The 21,595-nt window shown below is 33.8% G+C and overlaps 1 protein-coding gene across 3 annotated transcripts in view; it reads left to right on the forward strand.

Moving 5' to 3' along the window:
- Positions 1-21,595, forward strand: part of NUP155 (nucleoporin 155) — a 51,717-nt gene that overhangs the window by 9,805 nt on the left and 20,317 nt on the right. For all 3 annotated transcript variants that reach the window (XM_024981235.2, XM_024981236.2, NM_001192107.3), the window contains exons 6-21: positions 125-291; positions 2,013-2,118; positions 2,933-3,006; positions 3,298-3,389; positions 5,345-5,442; positions 5,917-6,069; positions 8,135-8,235; positions 10,760-10,930; positions 12,456-12,566; positions 13,739-13,833; positions 14,580-14,668; positions 15,352-15,414; positions 15,928-16,075; positions 17,108-17,174; positions 18,211-18,326; positions 19,816-19,913. In XM_024981235.2, the coding sequence (XP_024837003.2) occupies positions 125-291; positions 2,013-2,118; positions 2,933-3,006; positions 3,298-3,389; positions 5,345-5,442; positions 5,917-6,069; positions 8,135-8,235; positions 10,760-10,930; positions 12,456-12,566; positions 13,739-13,833; positions 14,580-14,668; positions 15,352-15,414; positions 15,928-16,075; positions 17,108-17,174; positions 18,211-18,326; positions 19,816-19,913 (1,749 nt within the window). The remainder of the gene's footprint in view (positions 1-124; positions 292-2,012; positions 2,119-2,932; positions 3,007-3,297; positions 3,390-5,344; positions 5,443-5,916; positions 6,070-8,134; positions 8,236-10,759; positions 10,931-12,455; positions 12,567-13,738; positions 13,834-14,579; positions 14,669-15,351; positions 15,415-15,927; positions 16,076-17,107; positions 17,175-18,210; positions 18,327-19,815; positions 19,914-21,595) is intronic.

Consider the following 21,595-nt stretch of genomic DNA (forward strand, 5'->3'; position numbering starts at 1 on the left):
ATACATTTTTGAAATTTTTTAGCATATCATGAATTCAGTAAGAACATCAATTCTGAAGACAATACACTGATTGTGTTAAACTTTTAAAGAGTTAGTAAAGTGATTCCTATATTCTTCCTTTTAGGTTCAGGAGTTCTCAATGACAGTATGTGTGGTGGAATGCAGTTGCTTCCAGATCCCTTATATTCTCTTCCTACTGATAATACTTACCTTTTAACAATAACTTCCACCGATAATGGCAGAATTTTCTTGGCTGGAAAGGATGGCTGTTTATATGAAGTAGCATATCAAGTAAGTATGGCATTTATAAACATTTTTTTTTCCTCCCTCTTGATGGGGTATGGATTGGTAAGTTTTTGTCTTTATTTTCTAATTATATAAGTACATTAATATATTCTTATGGAAAGTGGTCAAACATACAGTTTAAGTTGTAGTCCTTCATGGCTACACTATACTTATAAAACCCAGTCCTCTCCCCAGAGGTAACAGCCATTATTGATTCTTTATATGTTTTTGTAGAACATGATATAAAACATCTTTGAGTACTGGAGTGGGTTGGCATTGCCTTCTCTGTTTGAATACCTATAAATATGTTTTTAAATATCTATGCGTATGTATTTGTGTGTGTGTATACTTATATATAAACATATAGTGTACTTCTGTGTATGTTTTTACTTGGATTATTGCTTATGTTTTGTTTCCTAATTGACATTTTTCTTTTTTTCTTTGTTGTTTTTTTTGCCAAGTCACATGGCTTGCAGGATCTTAGTTCCCCAGTCAGGGATTGAAACCAACCCCAGCAGTGAAAGTGCCCGAGTTCTAACTACTGCCCTGGGAATTCCCCATAATTGGCTTTTTTAATTTAATTTTGTCTTGAAAGTCTTTCCTTGTCAGTATCTGGTAGATAGATAGATATTACGCTTTGTGATTGGTGCATGATTGTCCATAAAATGAATGTACATGATTTATTTAACAGCTCTTTTCTTGATGGACTTCTAGGTTTTTATTGCATGTTTCACAAATAGTGGTATAAGTGTTCTTCTGCAAGCCTCCTTGAACACATGTGTAGATATTTTCTAGTGTGGAGACTTAGAATTCTAATAGTTGTGTTGTCATGTATATGTATTTCAACTTGTATGTTTTCCTTATTCCCTATTACAAGTTGTAGACTCTGTGATCATATCCCTTTCCCCTCTCTCCTCACTGTAACACTGGCGTTTTCAAACTTACTAACTTTGACCTATCAGAAGAAAAGTGTTTTGTTTTTTTATTACTAGCTGGGTTGAGCATCTTTTCGTGTGTTTTTGGTCATTCCTGTTCTCTCTACTCTGAAATACCTTTGCTCCAGTTGCTTTTTTCCCCGCCCTTTAACTATATTGTTGCCTTTTTCATAAGTTAAGGGGTAAGAAACTGACAAGACAAATGTTCTCATAGTCATACAAGGAATTCATGGCAGAGATAGGTTTAGAACTGAGGTTAGTTTTTTATGTTACATTGTATCTCTTCCTTACCCAATTTCTCTTGATTTTGTTCACTTTATAAAAAGGTTCTGTTACCGATTTAAGTATGGCAAAACTCAATGATTGAGGGGCTGACTGTAGATTATGATGGTGATGGCTACTATTTTTTAAATTTCCATTTAGCAGTAGTGTGAAGAGTTAAAAATACCTCTATCCTATGTACTTTTGACACTTACAAACTATGGCTATTATTTCCTTGCTTGCTTTCAAATAGAAATTTTTAAGATAAAGTGAATTTATTAACATAGCAGTGTTGAGGTTGCTGGAATAGACATAGCTGGTTTAATTGACAGCAGTGATTTTAGTTAAACACATTTTTAAAATTTTAATTACAGGACTAAGCTCAGTACTTACTTTGAGTAGTATGTCTTTATTTACAATTATTGGCATTTCACTAAAATTTGAGAATGCTTGTAAACGGGTATATAGTAGTTGCTGTGATGGGGGTACCTACCTACATTTACAAGTCTTCTTTCATTTTTTTCTTTTAAGGCAGAAGCAGGTTGGTTTAGCCAGAGATGTAGGAAAATAAACCACTCAAAGAGCCCGCTTTCTTTCCTTGTTCCTTCATTACTACAGTTCACATTCTCAGAAGATGGTAAGTAGAAAATAAATTTGGTAAACAAAAGATTTTAACAAATTATTGACCTAACATTTTCTTAAATTCTTATTCTTAATTGAAACAGTCCGTATTAAATAGAATTTGTTGTATATTTATATGGTCTTTTAAAGGGAGAAGGGATGATAAAACATAGAGACAGCGTGAGTTTTATTCCCAAATTCCTATAAATGTAGCACCTTAGAACGTGTGTCTACTATAGCTCTGTGTACTTAAACCAACCATGTCTGTATATGAGAGAGTTAGACTTACAGAGATTTAATACATGTTTTGCCCCCTCTAAAAGAAATTCCCAGCATAAAATGAATATATCTGAGTTTTTAATGAGAGATATAGTCAGGTAAAGTAATTTTTAAATGCTTCAGTAAGGTAAGATAGAAGCACCTAAAAATGTTAATATGACTGAATTTTTAAATTATTTATTTTAAACAATGATATATTAGAAGTTTCTTGAAGGACTAGACCAGGTAGAACTATTTTACATGTTTTTAGCATATAGTAAACTAAATGTTCATTAAATGTTTGTTAAAAGAAGGAATAATTTGAAACCTGGTTTTGGTTTGGCTTAAACAATTAATTTAGAAGACAGAAAAACTTATTTATGATGCTATTAGCCCAGTCACAGTATTTGATCTTTGCCTTTTTTTTTTTTTCACATGATGTCTGACCTAAATGCTTCCTAGCTTTGTTCTGGTGCAACTTTCCTAAGATTTAACTACAAAATAGCAGTTTTAATTTGCTATAAGCAGCTACTGTGTTTGATTTGTTAATTGCTTGGATTTTTTTTTTTTAGATCCTATTGTTCAAATTGCAGTTGATAATTCAAGAAATATTTTATATACACGATCTGAGAAAGGAGTAATACAGGTAAGACTAATATTTTGCCACCATATAAAAGTGGAAGAATATCCCTGTTTTTAAGAAAGAAGACCTAGTCACTCTTGGCTTTTCTTATGAAGTCTGTGCTTTAAAACAAAATCCCAAACCACTTCTTATGGCACTAATTTTATGAAATTGTAAATCTCTGAATGTTTTCCTACCTATATGAAGTATCAGAATTAAAAGACTTGTAAAAAGGAAAAGTTTATTTAAAAGATCATTTGTAAAATGTATACAGTTTATAATCATGTTTAAGTGGGTATAATTTTTTATTCACAGGTGTATGATTTGGGCCATGATGGACAAGGAATGAACAGAGTTGCCTCAGTGTCACAGAATTCTATTGTCTCTGCTGCTGGTAATATTGCTAGGTAATATATAACTTATTGTCAGACATTTTATTTACGGGCATAATTATATTAGTTATATGCAGTATACTAAAACTACTCCCCCTTCAAAATATCTCTAGAAGGTAAGGAATGTTGGAGGAAATGACATTCTATTTTATGTTGGAAACAGTTCTTAGAGATGTTTCCTTTTGTTCTTAAGTTGGATGGTTTGAAATATAAGGCGGACTGACTGGTTTTTCAGTGAAAAGGACACCTTGACCTGTGTTTTTCCTTGGAGTTTTAAATTATGCTCTGAATGGTCTGTGCAGGCATTACAGATATTATGACTAGGAAACCAGAAATCTCAAAGTGTGTCCCTGTTTGTAAATACTCCACCCTTTTAACACATCTACATAGTAATTTCGTTGGTCTGATAAGTGACACAAGTTCCATTTGGGAACACAGAATTTCAGAATTGTATTATTCTCACTGTCTTCTTGGGGAAATTGAAACTAAGAGCTGTTACAATTTGCCTGAGGTCTAAACTCCTAAATAAGTGCTGAGACTCAGCCTAAAAGCCAAGTCTTCAGACACTGTGCACTGCTGTTTGCATATGTCACAATTGACTTAGCTGCAGAAATTTTCTTCACATAACACCCGACTTTTCAGCTTCTGTTGTCTGTGTGTCTGGGTCACTGCTGTGGTCAGATATCCTAGTGATAGCATGGTTTCTTTGCTCCTCAATGACCAAGAAATTCTTGAGGCAGATAATTTAAAAGGAAGAGTTTTCTTTTCTTCCCCCAGTTTTTTTTGGGAGAGTTTTTCACATCCACAGAAAAATAAAAAAATAGCATAATGAACACTGATATACCCTTTATCTAAATTTACCAGCTGTTAACATTTTGCTTCATTTGCTCACTGTTTTGACCTATATGGGGGCTTCCCAGATAGCACTAGTAGTAAAGAACCCACCTGCCAATGCAGGAGACGTAGGAGACGCAAGTTCGATCCTTGGGTAGGGAAGATTCCCTGGAGGAGGAAATGGCAACCTACTCCAGTATTCTTGCCTGGAGCGTCCCATGGGCAGAGGAACCTGGTGGACTACGGTCCATGGGGTTGCAAAGAGTCAGATAGGACTGAGCATGTGCACACACACACAAACACACACATACACATGACCATATGACTTTTATCCTTATGTCCTTCACTTTCCATATCCTAAGCTCTTATATACTGTATTATCATTACCACATCTAAAAAATGAATAATTTTATAATGTTCTAATTGTATAGTCCATATTAAAATTATTGTCTCCCACATCTTTCATAGCTGTTTTTCTTTACATTTTTCTCCACATTCAGTCATAGCTCATGAGCTACATTTGTCATTAGTTTGTCTCTTTAATATAAAAAAGACGTCTTATTGCCCTTTTCAAATGTTAACATTTAGGAGGGCGGGACAGGAAAGTTATTAGTAGCATATCCCAGTTTCTGAATCTGTCTTATTTTCCCCTTATTTATAGATTCAGGGTAATACTATTTTAACTAGTATTACATGATGTGAGCTTCATAGAGCCTTACATTGAGGCACATAATACCAGTTTTCTTTTTTTTTTTTTCCAATTTTCCTATTGATTGATTAACACTTGATTAAGATGGTATTCACCAGAGCTCTCCATTATAAAGGTTCACTTGTTCCCCTTCTTAATCTTTGCAATGATATTTTAATGTTCTAGAACAACTTGTTGACCTGCTTACCCAATGGACGTAGCCTTCTCTTATGGTCTTTGAAAAAAGGATTACTCTTAACATTGTTAGTATGAAAAACACAGAATCGAGGGGTTTTGTTAGGTCTTGCTGCTGTTGCATTGCTTTCTAAAAACTAGTCTTAAACTATTTTAGCATATTTAAACATGTAAGAATCCTGGTGGAATGTGTTCCTGGTAATAATTTAGTAGATACATTTAAAACATAAAGTTCAGCTTTTCTTTCTTCTAGGACCATAGATCGTTCTGTTTTTAAACCAATTGTTCAAATAGCAGTGATTGAAAACTCCGAATCACTGGACTGTCAATTACTGGCTGTCACACATGCAGGTATGTTGTTTTATTTATTTGTGTGCTATTACTGTGATAACTTTATAATCTTCAGGTTTGGAAATGTATGACTGGAAATGTGTTTCTATTTCTGTATCTGTTTTGTCAAGCTATATTTATAATTCATAAAATGAAGGCTTTTGAAAAATCAAAAGATTCCTCAGGCTCTGTCTTCTGATTTTATGGATGTAAAACCAGGCCTGAAAGGTGAAGTGGCCAATATTTAGTGACAGAGTCTGGTCTTAAAGTTGTAGACTCTTTCTGGTGAAATGTGTTGATTTATCTCCCGGTTCAAGTGGTGTTGTCTTAGAAACCACTCCAGCTAGTACAGTACGTGGTGATTTAAGATCAGTCAGGAAAATGAGATGTGACTTTAACAGAATTCTCTGTTTTTCTGTGGAGTTGCTTCAATACCATATGTACCTTGTATCTTTTATTTGCTGTTAATGACAGATAATTTTATTCCATGATCAGGTGTAAGGCTGTATTTCAGCACTTGTCCGTTCAGACAGCCATTGGCACGGCCTAATACACTGACACTGGTCCACGTCCGCCTGCCTCCTGGATTCTCTGCATCTTCAACTGTGGAAAAGCCTTCAAAAGTACATAAAGCTCTTTATAGTAAAGGTAAATTCGAAAATACTGTCAGATGGAATATTAGATGTTTAAAGTTTTAAAATTAGATTGCCTTGTGAGGCATTTGAAAATAACAAGGAAACTTCCAATAAAATTCAGAAAATTTTGGATTTTTTTATCCAGTTTTTTTATCTGTTTTTTTTTTTAGCTTTTCAAATTTTTTAAATGTCAATTTTTTCATTGACATATGATATTCATATATATATAATATATATATAAATACTGTAGTTTTTAATATCTAAGTACTTTTTAAGTTGTTTTGAACTTAAAAAGTACTTGTATATGAACTCACTGGTCAAAATCAGTGTTATCCATTGAGACAGACTTTGAACTTTGTTTTTTCAGGATGGTTATAACCGGAAAACTTGAATGACTTTTCTGATACCATTTGTCCATGTCTTCATGGATATGGAGAATTTTGCATCCAGGAGTATGAAAGTTTGATGATGAACTCTTGGATTCATAATTAACTTTAAAAAATGAGATTCTAGTTAAACATCAAAACTAGAAAAACCTGTGTGTGCTTTTCTCCAATGTGAGAAAGCATCTGTTAGCTTATTTTGATTTTATAATAATTTTAAAGCCTTTTCTGTACTTATTCTACTATGACTTCTAATGTTTTATTTTTCAACACCCAAATGAAACTTGCCTTTACAAATGGAATTTTTTCAAATACATTGTAACATGCAGCTTCACAGCATATAATTGAGATACAGTTTTTACATACCATAAAATTTAGCCTTCTAAAGTGTACATTCTGGTAGTGTTTAGATTATTCACAGAGTTGTATAACCATCACTGTTACCTAATTTCGGAATGTTTTCATCACTCCTAATGTTTCATCATTAGCAGTCACTCAGCTGCTAACGGGTAAAGAGTTCCTAATAAGAAGTCCTTTTGCCATCCTTATGCCAATATCCCACTGTGATTACTATTGCTTTGTCATAAGTTTTAAAATTCCCATTTCAACATTTTTTTTCCAAGATTCTTTTGACTATTCTAGAACTCTTTAATTGTCATATAAATTTTAGAATCAGTCTGTCAATTCTGCAACTAAAAAAAAGCAGATGGGATTTTGATTGTTGAAAATATAGATGAATTTGAGGGGTATTCCCATCCTATAAATATTGCCTTCAAATCCATAAATGTGGGATATCTTTCTGTTATAACCCCTTTAATTTTTTATAGTAATATGTAAGAAACTATAAATTTTGCATTTCTTCACTGTATTTCTAAGTATTATTTTTGATGCCATCATAAATAGAATTAAGTTTTAAAGCTAGAAATCTAGTGAGGGAAAATATGGTGGTTTCAGTTATGTGCATGATACAATCAAATTTCAGTTTTTCAAACTTTATACACTAATTTTAAGAAAACATTTTCTTGCTACTTGATATAAACTATTCTCAATTTCTTACAAGCTAGTTATATAACTTAATAATTAATTAGGATCCCATCACTTATAGTCAGCCAATGGACTCAAGGTTAATATCACTAAAATCAGAATGAAGGGAGCAAATCAATGGGAGGAATTGGAACTGAGCTTAGGAAAGCATATTTCAAAACCAAACTATAATGTCAGCTAATATTGCTTAGGTAATTCTTTCATAGTACATTTATCTCTGCCATTCCACTAGTAACTTCATCATTTTTATTCATGGAGTATTTAAATTAAACAGTACATGAACTCTCTTTCACTGAATATTACATACCATTGATTGTAAGTCAACAATTTTTTATGTACTAAATACTTTTTAAAATATAGTAATTAAATTAATAAGCTTATTGTAAACATATACTAACTTTAGAAATGTACAAATGAGTTGTATTTATCTGAAAGAAATAATGTTTACAGTCTAGAACATTTAGTGATGCTACCCTAGCAGTGATTATATGTCCTTTTAGAGGATTTATTTTTTGTTTATTTTGCAACTTATTTACTTATAAAGATTAATATGTATATTTATGTATCCATATAATGTTACTAACATTATTACGATTATTGTGGAGGTGTATTTGACATCCTATAATGAGATTTTATGTATTAAACTTTTAGGTATTCTGCTGATGGCAGCCTCAGAAAATGAAGATAATGATATTTTGTGGTGTGTCAACCATGATACATTTCCTTTCCAAAAGCCAATGATGGAAACTCAGGTGAGTTATCTTGAGAGATTTTAAAGAATTTTTTACATAATTTTAAATGAAAACCAAAATTATGAGAAGCTTTTATCTTCTGATTTATTACTGTTTGCTTCTAATAATCTTATATGGTTAGCAGTCTTACTGAAAAGAAGTATATACTGTTAGTTCTTTGTTTTTCCTAAGATGAGAAGTCAGTATGGTACTCAGTAAAAAAATCTTTAAAGAAAACATTGGAACCCGTTTAGAATATTTTCATAAGGTACCTGAAAATAACTACATCTTTCTGACATTATCTTTGTCCCATTTGAATATATTTTTAGTTATTATGAGGCCATCTATTTTAGTTATGACTTAGAATTTTATTCTTATGATCTCTTTAATTTGTAGTTCCATCTAAATATTTAACTTTTTTCTTTTAATTATAGAAAATTTCAAACATATGCGAGAATAGAATGGTAAACTGAATCCCACATTAAGGAATTACCCTTCACTCCATCTTGTGGATCTCTTTTTCCCGCATATACAAATGTATATACACAAACACATAATTGTGTTTTAAAAGTAAATATTAGCACATACTCCATGAAGTCAATGGAGAGGTCCTGGGAGAAAGATGTGGCCCCCGCCTGGCCCAGCGGCCACATCCTGGCCCAGCCCCACATCTGGGCCACTCATCCCAGCCCTGAAGGCGCTGAGAAGAGGCCAGAGATGCTCACTCCTCTGAGTGTCCCCTGTTCCACTTCCATCTGTCCTCCTAGATGCCCTCACATATCTCCTGTTACCTGTACCTGGAGGCTGCTGATCAAGGCAGATCAACCAACCCCCACTAGGGTCTGAATGTCTGAGAGTCTCTTTGGAGCCATCTCTTTAAAGGCATTTTGGCTCTAGTTGTTACTGCCTGCTTTTGGTTATTCTAAAACTGAATCTTCTTGTCAGGGGAAGTAGGAGAATGTGTGTGTAGGTGGATGGAGGAAGACCCCAATCCTGGGAAGGGGGAACATGGTTTGAATGGGCTCTTCCAAGTTTCTGATGTGGCCTAAGCAACTGGGGTAAAGGCAGGTAGGTATAGCGACAAGGAGCACCTTTCTCAAATTCTTTTCTTTATCCTTTAGGGTTTACTGAGCACATAGTGTATGCCTCATTCTGTGATAGACTGTAAGGATTCAGAACTCAGGATATAAACCATGTCTTGATGGGAGCACAGTGTTCGAGGGTGCAGGTTTGAAATCTGGCTCCATTTTCTCAGGGCAGTGACTCAAAGGATTTAAATGTCTCTGGCCCTCAATTTCCTCATCTGTAGTAGTTTTAATATTAATAGTACCTACCTCTGTGGGGTGAGAGTGGGATTAAATGAGTTCATGTGTTCAGGGTGCTCAAAATACTACCTGGCACGTAGGAAGTACTCGATAAATGTTAGCTATTATTTGCTTTTGTTTTTAAAATAGGTACTATACATCATAGTGGCTCAGATGGTAAAGCGTCTGCCTACAGTGCTGGAGACCCGGGTTCGATCCCTGGGTCAGGAAGATCTGGAGAAGGAAATGGCACCCCACTCCAGTACTCTTGCCTAGAAAATTCCATGGACGGAGGAGCCTGGTAGGCTACAGTCCATGGGGTTGCAAAGAGTCGGACATGACTGAGCGACTTCAATGTCAGTACATCATATCACTTCATCTGTATACTTGAGTTCTCAAACAAATGTGGACTTAAAAAACAAATGTAAATATAGCTCATGAACATTAATAATCAAATTCTGGTCTCCCCAATACAGCTATAAAAGACATTAGGACGTGGAAAAATTCTGTATTGACTGGGCATTAGATTGTATTAGAGAAATGTTAATATTCTTACATGTAAGAATAGTTTTATGGTTTTGTAAGAGGACATCCTTATTTTTAAGAGATGCATGCAAATATATTAATATTTAATGGTGACATGATATTCATAACTTTCAAATAGTTATTCAAAAAATATAGGAAGAAGAAACCAAATATGGCAAAATGCTATCAGTTGTTGAATCTGGGTATCAGGCATATGGACATACAGTGTACTTTCAACATTTTATTGATGCTTTAAATTTTTTATAATAAAGTATTTTAGAAGACCAAGATACTTTTTTAAAAAGAATATCTTAGTTTAGAAAGCAAATATACCTTCAGAAGAGAGCAAAACCATGTGTCAGGAAATTTGAGCACTGAACCCTACCAGTGTAGATCAGTTCACCCTGGAAAGAAGGTAGAAGGTATATAGTCTTTGGTTACTGAAAAAATTGTAGTTATAGTATATACTATATCTAGTTTATCTTAAGAAAAATTTGCCTTTTTCTTCTGGTATGAAAAGATTATTTACTATCATAGAAGATGCTCAATCAAAATAATAGGTATTAAAAAATTAAATACTGACTTTTGAGAATATTCATCCTAATTTATTATTAATTTATTAAATCCTACATTTATTCAAAGACTATCCTTTTTAGAAGATTTTGCTTTATGTAACTTTAATTATATGTATACAAAAATTTATTTCTTCTACATAGATGACTACTCGTGTTGATGGTCATTCCTGGGCTCTTTCTGCAATAGATGAGTTGAAAGTAGATAAGATTATCACACCCTTAAATAAGGATCATATTCCAATAACTGACTCACCAGTTGTTGTACAGCAGCATATGTTGCCTCCCAAGAAGTTTGTTCTCCTCTCAGCACAGGTACGTGCATATCCTGTTAAGGCAGAGACAAAAAGAAGCCATATTTAACGTTTTTGTCCAAGTATTCTGTGATAGTTGCTTAATAGAGTCATTTACTTAAGCACTTAGGAATGTTTACTCTTAAAATATTCTTCAGGAATAGTTATAAATACCAAAAATGCAAAGTAGTATACAACATTTTTTAGTATTTATTTTTTGAGTACTAATGCATTGACAGAATTCCAGTGGTAAACCGAGGGGTATACACAATAAAATCTCCCTTCTGGTTTGGGTCCCCTCCTTACAGACTCCCATGTCATCAGAGTTTGTATCTTTCTAGAGATACGTTATAGATATACCAACGATACAAATATATTTATAAACAAATAATGGCATATGTGCTGCTTTTTATGTTTCAAAGAAATATTTTAGACATCTTTCCATATTGATATTAGGACTTTCTCATTCTGTTTTATATTTAAAAGGCATTCCTTTTTAATGGATGTACCATATTTAACTAGGTCCCTGTTAATGGATCATCTTTTGCTGTTAATGCTACAAACTTGTGCATATATAATTTCACATGTGTGAGTAGAGCTATAGAATTGCATCTTCTGGGTTAAAAAGTATTTATCAGTTTGAAAGATGTTTCTGGTTTCCCTGTATACATACAGTCACCATCGGTGACTGTTGAGTGCCTATTTCCTTACATCCTATACAAGTACAGTACTCCATCCTATTAAGAGTGAGGTTGTCGGTCTTTTCTAGTGTTTATTTTTCTGTGAATTGTCTGTTCCGATTCTATACCTACTTCTCTATTAAGTTTGTCTTTTTGATTTATAGAAACTCTTTATATATTTAAGGGAACTTTTTGTGATTTAGGCTCAAACATTTTTCCTGGTTTGTCATTTGATTTTCTTTATTGAGGTTTTTTTTTCCCCATATGAATAGGTTTATAAGTAGTTGAAATATTCTGTTATTTTGGGGGATTTCTGCTACAGTTTTTTGTTTTTTTTTTTAAAAGCTTCCACACTCTAAGTTCATGAAGTCATTCACCCATAGTTTCTTTTAGTACTATTCTGTTGTAGTTTTATTTTGTCCTTTCTGTTTGGAATTTATCCTGGTTTAGGTATGAATATGGATTCAGCTTCAGTGTTTTCTGAAGTGGATGTACTTGTGCCTTTGTGATTAATGGATAATCTAATTTTGATCCTTTAGTTTGAGGGGCAGCTTTTATTATATATTAAATTCTAGTATTTACTTGAGCTTGTATCAGAACTTTCTACTTTGTTCCACTTATCTGACTATTCATGTAGTAGTACTGTGCATTAGCTAAAGGTCTATAAAGCTTCACTTTTTAAATTTTCCATATGGATACATATAGATCTAGGGTGGCTTGGGAGTTGAAATGTAGATGAGATGATCTTTTTGACCAGTGGACTTTGTGTTCTTGAAGTTTTTTTGTTTTGTTTTTTTTAACATAGGGTCCGTTGCTGCTAGCCATTCTTAGTAAATCTATTATTCATCTTTTTATCTAACTTCTTAGGGGAGTCTTATGTTTCATAAACTTAGACCTGTGGATCAACTGAGGCATCTACTTGTGAGTAATGTGGGTGGAGATGGAGAAGAGATTGAAAGATTCTTTAAATTACATCAGGTAATTATTTGCAATTTTTTTTAATGTGCTGATATTTTAAACAATGAGAATGATAGCTACCTTTTATATAAGTTAGGATCAAAATGCTGGGATTAATACTAGTCTTCCTTCTTTGCTTTAATCATATATGTACTGGTGTTTGGGAATAGGATTAATACGCTATAAGGTTTATTATGGTAAATGCTCATATTTTCTATTCTGTTGATAAATTCTTATTAAAATGTACTAGTAAGAGCGTGATGGTTGAATTATATGACAAATGTATTTTTATTAAAGGACAAGACATTTATAGATAAATACGGATAAAATGGTAACCAACAAGGACCTGCATTATAGCATATGGAACTCTGCTCAGTGTTATGTGGCAGCCTGGATGGGAGGGGAGTTTGGAGGAGAGTGGATACATGTATATGTATGGCTGAGTACCTTTGCTCTTTACCTGAATTTATCACAACTTTGTTAATCGGCTATACCACAATACAAAATATTAATAGAAAGTTTTCTAAAAAAGTAAAATAAAGGATAAGACATTTACAGATAAATAACTTTTAATTTTTTTTTTTTTCTTAATGACATGAGGAAAAAGTTTGGGGTAACAGTGATGGGGACTTTAGTATTTTAAAACCTTAACTAGAAGTGATGAGGTAATACTGGGAATGCTTAAAGTCAGGAATATCAGACCAAAGTTAAATATACACACTCTAGATTCAAACCAGCTCCACCATCCGAGTGGATTACTTGAGTTCTCTGACTTCCATTTCCTCATGTGTAAAATATGTATTAAATTATAATATGTAACGTGGAGATTAATATGCTCTAAACTCTTAAAATAGTGCCTGGCAGATAGCAGGTACTTAATAAATGTTAGCTGTTGTTGTTTTCTAAAAGATTAAAACACCTTGAGAAAAAAAGGAGGTGACTACACCAGAAACTAAAATAGAATCTAGATAAAAAGAAAAAGAGAACATCCTTTAATAGTGGTGCCTATGAGAAACTTTAAGACCAATAGTGTTTACTTCTCCTTTTTCATACCCGCTGCTTTGATTCATTCAGTAAATATTTATCAAGTACCTGCTCTGTACACAGATTTAAACACTGGATACAGCAGTAAACAAAACTTCATTCAAAATGTTTATGTTTATTCTAAGGGAAGATAATTTTTTTTTTTACAGGAAGACCAAGCTTGTGCAACTTGCCTTATTCTTGCTTGTTCCACTGCTGCCTGTGACAGAGAAGTATCTGCTTGGGCTACTCGGGCTTTCTTCAGGTATGTGTGTCCCTTTTCTCTTGTTTTTGGCCACTTTTTTTTAATGGATGCATTGGCTAATGTGGTCGTTACACATTAACTTTAAAGTAAACATTTAAGTGACCATATAGACAAGTTAGTAAAATTTATTTGCAAAAAGATGAAATCTGGAAAGGTGATAATACACCTGGAAGCACCTTGAGCATAATTTATGCATTGTAACCCTTTCTCTGGATTCTCCAACTTCTTTTGTCTGATCTTCTTTCTACCTCAGTTACTCTCATTTGTCTTTTCTACTTCCTCTAAGACTATACCAATTCTGCTCTATGTGTATCATTTGCATGGAGAGATTCTGCATCACTTCAAGAAAACTTGGGTATCAAAGAGATATTGTTTGGAAAATATTTAGCTAAGAATAAATTTAAAATGCAATTTTTTTTAAAAGAATTTTTGAGTAGTCTAACCATAATTCTAGTGTGGGAATTATAGTACCATACACTCATTAAATAAATTCTATGCTTCACAGACCCTTTTTTAGAAATTTCCAGAGTTCCTTATAATTCTTCTTGGTAGCAGTTTCAAGTCAACATTTACTAAATAAGTATTTTATTAGGTATCTATGTGTGTATTTCACTGTCAGCATGATGCATTGAAGTCACTAACGTTTAAAGCATTTATCCTGAAGCTAAGCAGGACTTGAAACAAGTCCAGCTTTTAAGATGGATAGTTTCACTGAATAAACTCAGCCCCTGTTGTCATAAAAATAGGTACGGTGGTGAAGCACAGATGAGATTTCCAACCACTCTCCCCACTCCGAGTAATGTCGGTCCCATCCTGGGCTCTCCTGTCTACTCTAGTGAGTATGAAACACTGAAATGAAACTATTTCTAACAGAGCTTGAATTTTAAAAGCTTTGTAGCATATTTTAGGGCTTCCCAGGTGGCTCAGTGGTAAAGAATCTGCATGCCAAGGCAGGAGACACAGGAGATGTGAGTTTGATCCCTGGGTCTGGAAGATCCTCTAAGAGTGGGAAATGTCAGCCTGCCCCAGTATTCTTGCCTGGAAAATACCATGGACAGAGAAGCCTGGTGGGCTACAGTCCATGGGGTCACAAAGAGTCAAACACTGAGCACACACAGTAACATATTTTAATGGATAAAAAATTTTGTTATGTTTTCTTTTCTGCTACTGGATTGTTAGGGAATAATTCTATAGATTTCTGATTAGAATTATATATAGTGAATCCTTAGTGTATACTGGGAAACAAAATAAGATGTAAGCAGTAATATTTACAGAACTCATTTGTTACTTATTCAGCAGGAAAAAGTTGAGTGATTTAATAACAAACTCCCTCCTCAGTGTTTTTCAAAGTGGGAATTGTTAGAAAATTGCTAGGAAATGGGTCCCTAATTCTTGAATATATTATGAGTGGTGCCCCTCCTTACTCTTAAACTTAGAAGCAGTTTCTGTGTCTGATTTTGATCAGATTCAAAAAACTGGGAGATAATTTTATCAGTCTTTATATTGCTTTCTTTTCAGGTTCTCCTGTTCCTAGTGGTACTCTGTATCCAAATCCATCCTTCTTAGGGACACCATCTCAAGGTACCTCTTTTCTCTGTTTTAGGATGCTATTACTATTCTTTCTGGAGCCATCATTATGAATTATTATTCTTAACACTTAGAGTGGGGAAGATTAACTTGTCCTATTCCCCTGAAAATAATGTGATTTAATAGAAGTGGCATCCAAACAAGCATTGGCATTTGGCTGTGAATGCCTTTACCTAGCCTACCTAGAAAGGCCCCTTTGTGAGTAGCAGGATTTAATCACCAGCACTGAACTAACTGGCCTGTTTCACTCCCACCATTAAGATGCAGTGATTGCAAGCTTGCTTTCCTTTTCATCCTGCATTGCCACACTTGAAAGCCAACTTGGGAGTTCCTAACCAAGTCTAAGTCTCACTTCTTGTCAAGGAAAATCAAATTAAATTACTATTTATTTCAGTATTTTTGTAACTGTTTTTTCCTATGGGCTCAGGTACAACTGACTTGGGTTTTTGAGAATTCTGAACTTTTATGGTTAAATTTTGAGATTTGATTTTCCTATGTGTGTACAAGGTGTTCACCCTCCTGCCGTGTCTACTCCAGTGTGTGCTTTGGGAAGCCCGGCAACTCAGGCCACAAGTATGAGTTGTATGGCTGGACCAGAGATCGTGTACTCTGGAAAACACAATGGTATTTGCATTTACTTTTCTCGAATCATGGGGTAAGTTTTTCATAGAATAATTAACTATTGCTCACCTTGCTCTATTTTGTACGGTTGAACATTTTTAGCTTCAAATTTGGAACATCGTATTCCTGCTAAATTTTACTTATAGTTTAAGCTCACTTGTCTGTTAATAAGATGGTTTTCTGTCATTCAGCTTTTCTATTATCTAACCATCAAGTTATATTTGTTACTATGTTTCACATATGTATATGTGTCTTCAAAATATATCTATGTATATTAACATGGAGTGTAACAAAGCACTCCATAATATGAAATCGGCCTTGAGGTAGAAGAGAGTTCTACTCAGAACTCTCTGGCACATGTTCAGGGTTTTGTTTGTGTGTTGGTCTAGAGTGGCCTCAGCTGGGACAGCTGGATTGTTCTCTTATTCTCTAGCAGGTTAGTCAAAGATCATTGACTTGGTGGTAGCAAGGTTCGATGAGAGAGTAGAAACTTGCAGAGCCTCCTGATGCCTAGGCTCAGAACTGGCCTATCATTTCCACTTCGTTTACTTGTCAAGGAGACATCTCCGAGCCACCCCAGGTTCAAAAGATGGGAAGTAGACTCCTCGTTATAAAACAGGCATCAGAGTCATATTGTAAAGAGGCTAGGTGTCAGGAGTAGGTATAGAATTACAGCCATTTTGCAATCATTCTGCTGTAGCCAAGTAATTATGTCTGGTTATGTTTTTCTTAAATTTGAGACGTATGCTTTCATATGAATCATTTTGCTTAAAAATGTGAAACAGTGCAGAACTCATAACTCAGAACTTCCTTGTTTACAACTTATTACCCAGAGTCTTTGATTTTTCCTCAGCAGTATTTCATTATGTGAAATGACATCAAGTTTGGAAGTTTTCCTGTTTTTTCTTTGTTGTTATTGTTATTCTTTCAGATAACTTAGTGAAATGTTAAATGAAGTCATTGCCACACTTTAAAAACTAAATAAACACACAGCAAAAGGATTTACTACATATTGTAATGTTTTTATTCATCTATAGCATAATCATTAAAACATTTTTTTTTCCAGAAACATATGGGATGCTAGTTTAGTTGTGGAGAGAGTATTTAAGAGTGGCAACAGAGAGATCACTGCAGTAAGTGTGTTGTGTGGTAGTATTCCATCATCTCTATGTAACCAGTTTATATTTTCAGTGGATAAGTAGATGGTCTCATATTTCTTAATGTTATAAACAGCATGCAATGATTATTCCTTCATGTATGTGTTTGTGTAGGTGTTCAGTAAACTGTTCACCCCCTGAATTACATCTCAAGCTCTGTCACTTGTTAACTGATGAGTAAATTTGACAATCAGAGCCTGATAACTTAAAGTAAAATGAGAGTGTATCTTCCTTGTAACATTGTTATAGGGCTAAATAGAGTCAGTCCCAATACTTAATATTGCTCAAAATTACTGTTTAATATTTTGCTTATATGCCTACAAACTCCATGAACATAGCACTAAATTCCAAGCATTGGCATACTTTCCAGAGTGAAGAAACAGAAATTTGTATCATCATAAATTCAAATAATAAAAATTTTTTAATATGAAGTATGTGTGCAACTTATTTTAAGCTTTTTTCTTTTTCCAATGTAGAGATATCAAATATATTTTTAGCTGTGATACTTTTAAAATTCACAGTTCTAAAAATCAGAGTGTATTTACTTAATATATGATTCCATTTATGTGAATTTTGAACAGGCAAAATCAATCTGTACTTTTTTTGGTAGAGGTAAGAAAAGTGGTTTCTTACCTAGAAGATAGAATGACTAATGACTAGAAAAGGGCAATAGAGAACTTTCTTGGGTGTTGGAAATATTCAGTATTGTAGTCTGGGTGGTGACTCTTAAGATGTAAAAAAGCTATCAAGGTGTTCACTTAAGATTTGTACATTTTACTGTCTGTAAGTTATACCTGATTAACCAAAGCAGCAAGGGTGGAATGTGGGTGTCTAGCCCTTTATTTTGGTCACCAAGTATAAATTAATATAAGGAATAACTTTTCTGTTTGTGAAGATAAGGTACCTCAAAATTAAAATTCAATATTCAATTATGGGAATATAGAGTATATGTTTTTTATGGATACTCTTTTTCATTGTTTTTACATTTTTGAAAATATTTCTTCTTTTTCAGATTGAAAGTAGTGTTCCCTCCCAGCTGCTGGAGTCAGTGCTACTAGAACTGAAAGGCTTACAAGAATTTCTAGACAGAAACTCCCAATTTACTGGAGGACCATTAGGAAATCCAAAGTAAGAATAAGTAAAATTTATTTCCCTTTTGTCCCTGAGATTTAATTTACATATTATAAAATTTGTCCTTTTAAAAAAGTTTCATGGTTTTTAGTATATTCATAAAGTTAAAATTTCATAACTATTATCTAATTCCAGAACAGCTGTATCACACCAAAAAGAAACCTTATACCCATTATCAGTCATTTCCTATCTTAATAACAAGCTGAAGTAACAAAAATACCATAAACTGCCTTAGATGACAAACGTTTATTTTTTATAGTTCTGGAGGCTGGAAGTCTGAGATAGAGTGTCAGCATGGTTAAGTTCCGGTGAGGACCTTCTTCCTGGTTTGCAGACAGCTGCTTTCTTTCTGTGTCTTATGTGGCAGAGAGAGAACCAGACCCAAGGTTCTCTGCTTTCTTCTTCTAAGGGTGGTAATCTCATCATGGGGCTACACCCTCATGACCTCATCCAGACCTAATTACCTTCCAAAGGCTCCACCACCAAGTAAAAGAATCTGCATGCAATACAGGAGACCTGGGTTCAATCCCTGGGTTGGGAAGATCCCCTGGAGAAGGGAATGGCAACCCACTCCTCTATTGCCTGGAGAATTCCTTGGACAGACCGTGGGGTCACAAAGAGTTGGACACCACTGAGGGACTTTAACTTTGTTTCACTTGGATATTTGAGTTTCACTATATGAATCTGGTGGTGCAAACATGTGGAGTCCATGGCACTCCAAGTTGCCCGTCCCCCAGTTCCTACAAATACTAGTCTTCTCTGCCTCTGTGGACCTGCCATATTTTGGATGTTTTATGTAAATGAAAATAGACAACATGTGACCTTTTGTTTTGGGTTCTTTCTCTTAGTGTAATATTGTCACATGTAGTGTGTGTTAGTCCTTGGTTTCATTTTTCCGTTTATCATTTGATACACATTTAACTTGTTTCAGCTTTTATCTTTTTTGTAAATGTTTTTGTTTTTTGAAGTTTAGTTGATTTACTGTGTTGTGTGTTTCAGCTTTTGACTATTATGAATGATGCTGATATGAACTTTCCTGTAGAAGTTTTTGTGTGGACACATGTTTAGGATGCACAGTTTTTGTTGTTATAAAATGATATAAACTTGTAAAAAATTCACATCACTCCCCCAGTGAATTAATTTGAAGTGACAGTGTAAACTTTTAATTATATGCCCTCCTCCAAGGGATCTTCCCATCCCAGGGATCAAATCCACATCTCTTACATCTCCTGCACTGGGAGGCGGGTTCTTTACCTATTGCCACGTGTATTGGCTATATGGTATTCCATTATAGTCAAGCTATTAGTAGCATAATGCTATTTATAATTTTGAACAACATATTGTAAAGTAATTAGCCTCCAATTAAATAAATGTATATTTTAAAAAAAAGAATTGCAAATGGAAAGTGGGTAAAAATGCTTTAAAATTAGGTGATGGTAATAGTTGCACAACCTTTTTAATATGTTTTCTGGAATTTCTGTTTCAGTACTGCTGCCAAAGTACAGCAGAGGCTGATAGGATTCATGCGTCCTGAAAATGGAAATACTCAGCAGATGCAACAGGAGCTGCAGAGGAAGTTGCATGGTAAATTATTGCTTCTGATTGATCAGTTAAATGTTGATGACTCGAGTAAAGAGTCTTATTAGTTGAATAGAAAACAGTGGGTATCTCTTGATAAGGTCATTTGCGTTAATGAATATTTTTATTAAAATAATATTAGTGTTATTTGCATAAGTATAATATGGACATCTTGTATTTCCATAACTTTCAGCTCATAATTTTTTTTCCTTTCTTCCACCAGAAAACATGATGATATGTACCTTTTTTTTTTTTTACTTTTTAATTAATTTATTTTTTTTGACAAACCACACGGCTTGTGGGATCCCAGTTAGGTTGCCTTCACCCTTCGGGGTATTTTTATAATTCTGCTATGAATATGGTATACAAATAGAAATTTGACTTCCCACGTTCAATTATTTTCTTATGTATCCAGAATTGCAGTTGCTGGATTATGTGTAGTTCTATTTTTAATTTTTTGAGTAACCACCATAACTTTTTCATAACAACTATACCATTGTACATTTATACCACTAGTACACAAAGCATTCCAGTTTTCTCCACATTATCACCAGTAATTTTTCTTTTTCTTTTTTTAAATATCTATCCTTATGTGTGTGAAATGGTATTTGTTACATCGCTTACGATATGAATCAAGTGTTACGTTTTTGTGTGTTTTTTTTAAATCAGTTATAAAAAGTAACAGCTAAGGAAGGAGCAAAGGAACTGAAAAGTTCTTGTAACCATTAATTATTCCAGATGTGACCTGGAATAGTAATAAAATATTGTTTAAGTTTTGTCTGCCATTTAATTATCTTTTTAAAGTTCTTTGCCTTGTGTTGTTTAAGCCAGTTATTCTGGCTTATAGAACTTTGCCAATTAAGACACAGCCATTTACTTTTGTCTCAACGGACTTTCTTTCCTTCATGCCAGATCCAGTTTTCTGTTCAGTATTTGCAAATTTTTTTTTAGTACTTCTTTTCAGGTAAGCTTGATAAAATACAAGCAATAGTAAGAATTTTTACAAAGGGGAGCATTCAAATTGCTGGCCATATACACTGAAATATCTCTTTGGTGAGCAATTTGATCATACATAATAAAAGCTAAAAATGCATATGTATTCAAAGCCAGCAGTTTCACTTCTTAGTATATATGCAAGAGTAGTCTTTATCAGACGTTTTTCCTCACAGTAAGAAATAATTTTTACATTACGACCCAGATGTTGAAAAGCATACACACACAACTGAACACAATTTTAAGCAACAACTAAGACTATTTTGTACTCTATTCTTTTCCCCCTTTTTCATTCTATTTCCTTTTTTAAGGGGGAGGGGAAAAAAAGCTATCATGACTGACTGAATTGATTTCATGATTCTCTAGTGCATCTTAATATGAAAAGTAGTCCCATCAAAACCTGACTGTGTTTTCAAGGAGAACTTTTTTAAGGATATTTATAGCATTACTGTTTTAGTAGCAAAACATTGGAAACAATAGAAATGTCCTTCAGGTGGAAAATGGACCTAATTGTAGTAAAATCTACATAGTGGAATACTCAGCAATTAAAATAAATGCACTGGACTTACATTTATCAATATGAGTAGCCTGTGAAAATATAATTGAGCAGAAAAAAACAATGGTGTAAGTTGTCCAAAATGGCAACATTTTTACTATTTATGTATGCACACACACAGAAGCACTTACATATAGTG

This window comes from Bos taurus, chromosome 20, assembly GCF_002263795.3.
Source record: "Bos taurus isolate L1 Dominette 01449 registration number 42190680 breed Hereford chromosome 20, ARS-UCD2.0, whole genome shotgun sequence".
In the NCBI taxonomy this organism is placed as follows: Eukaryota; Metazoa; Chordata; class Mammalia; order Artiodactyla; family Bovidae; genus Bos; species Bos taurus.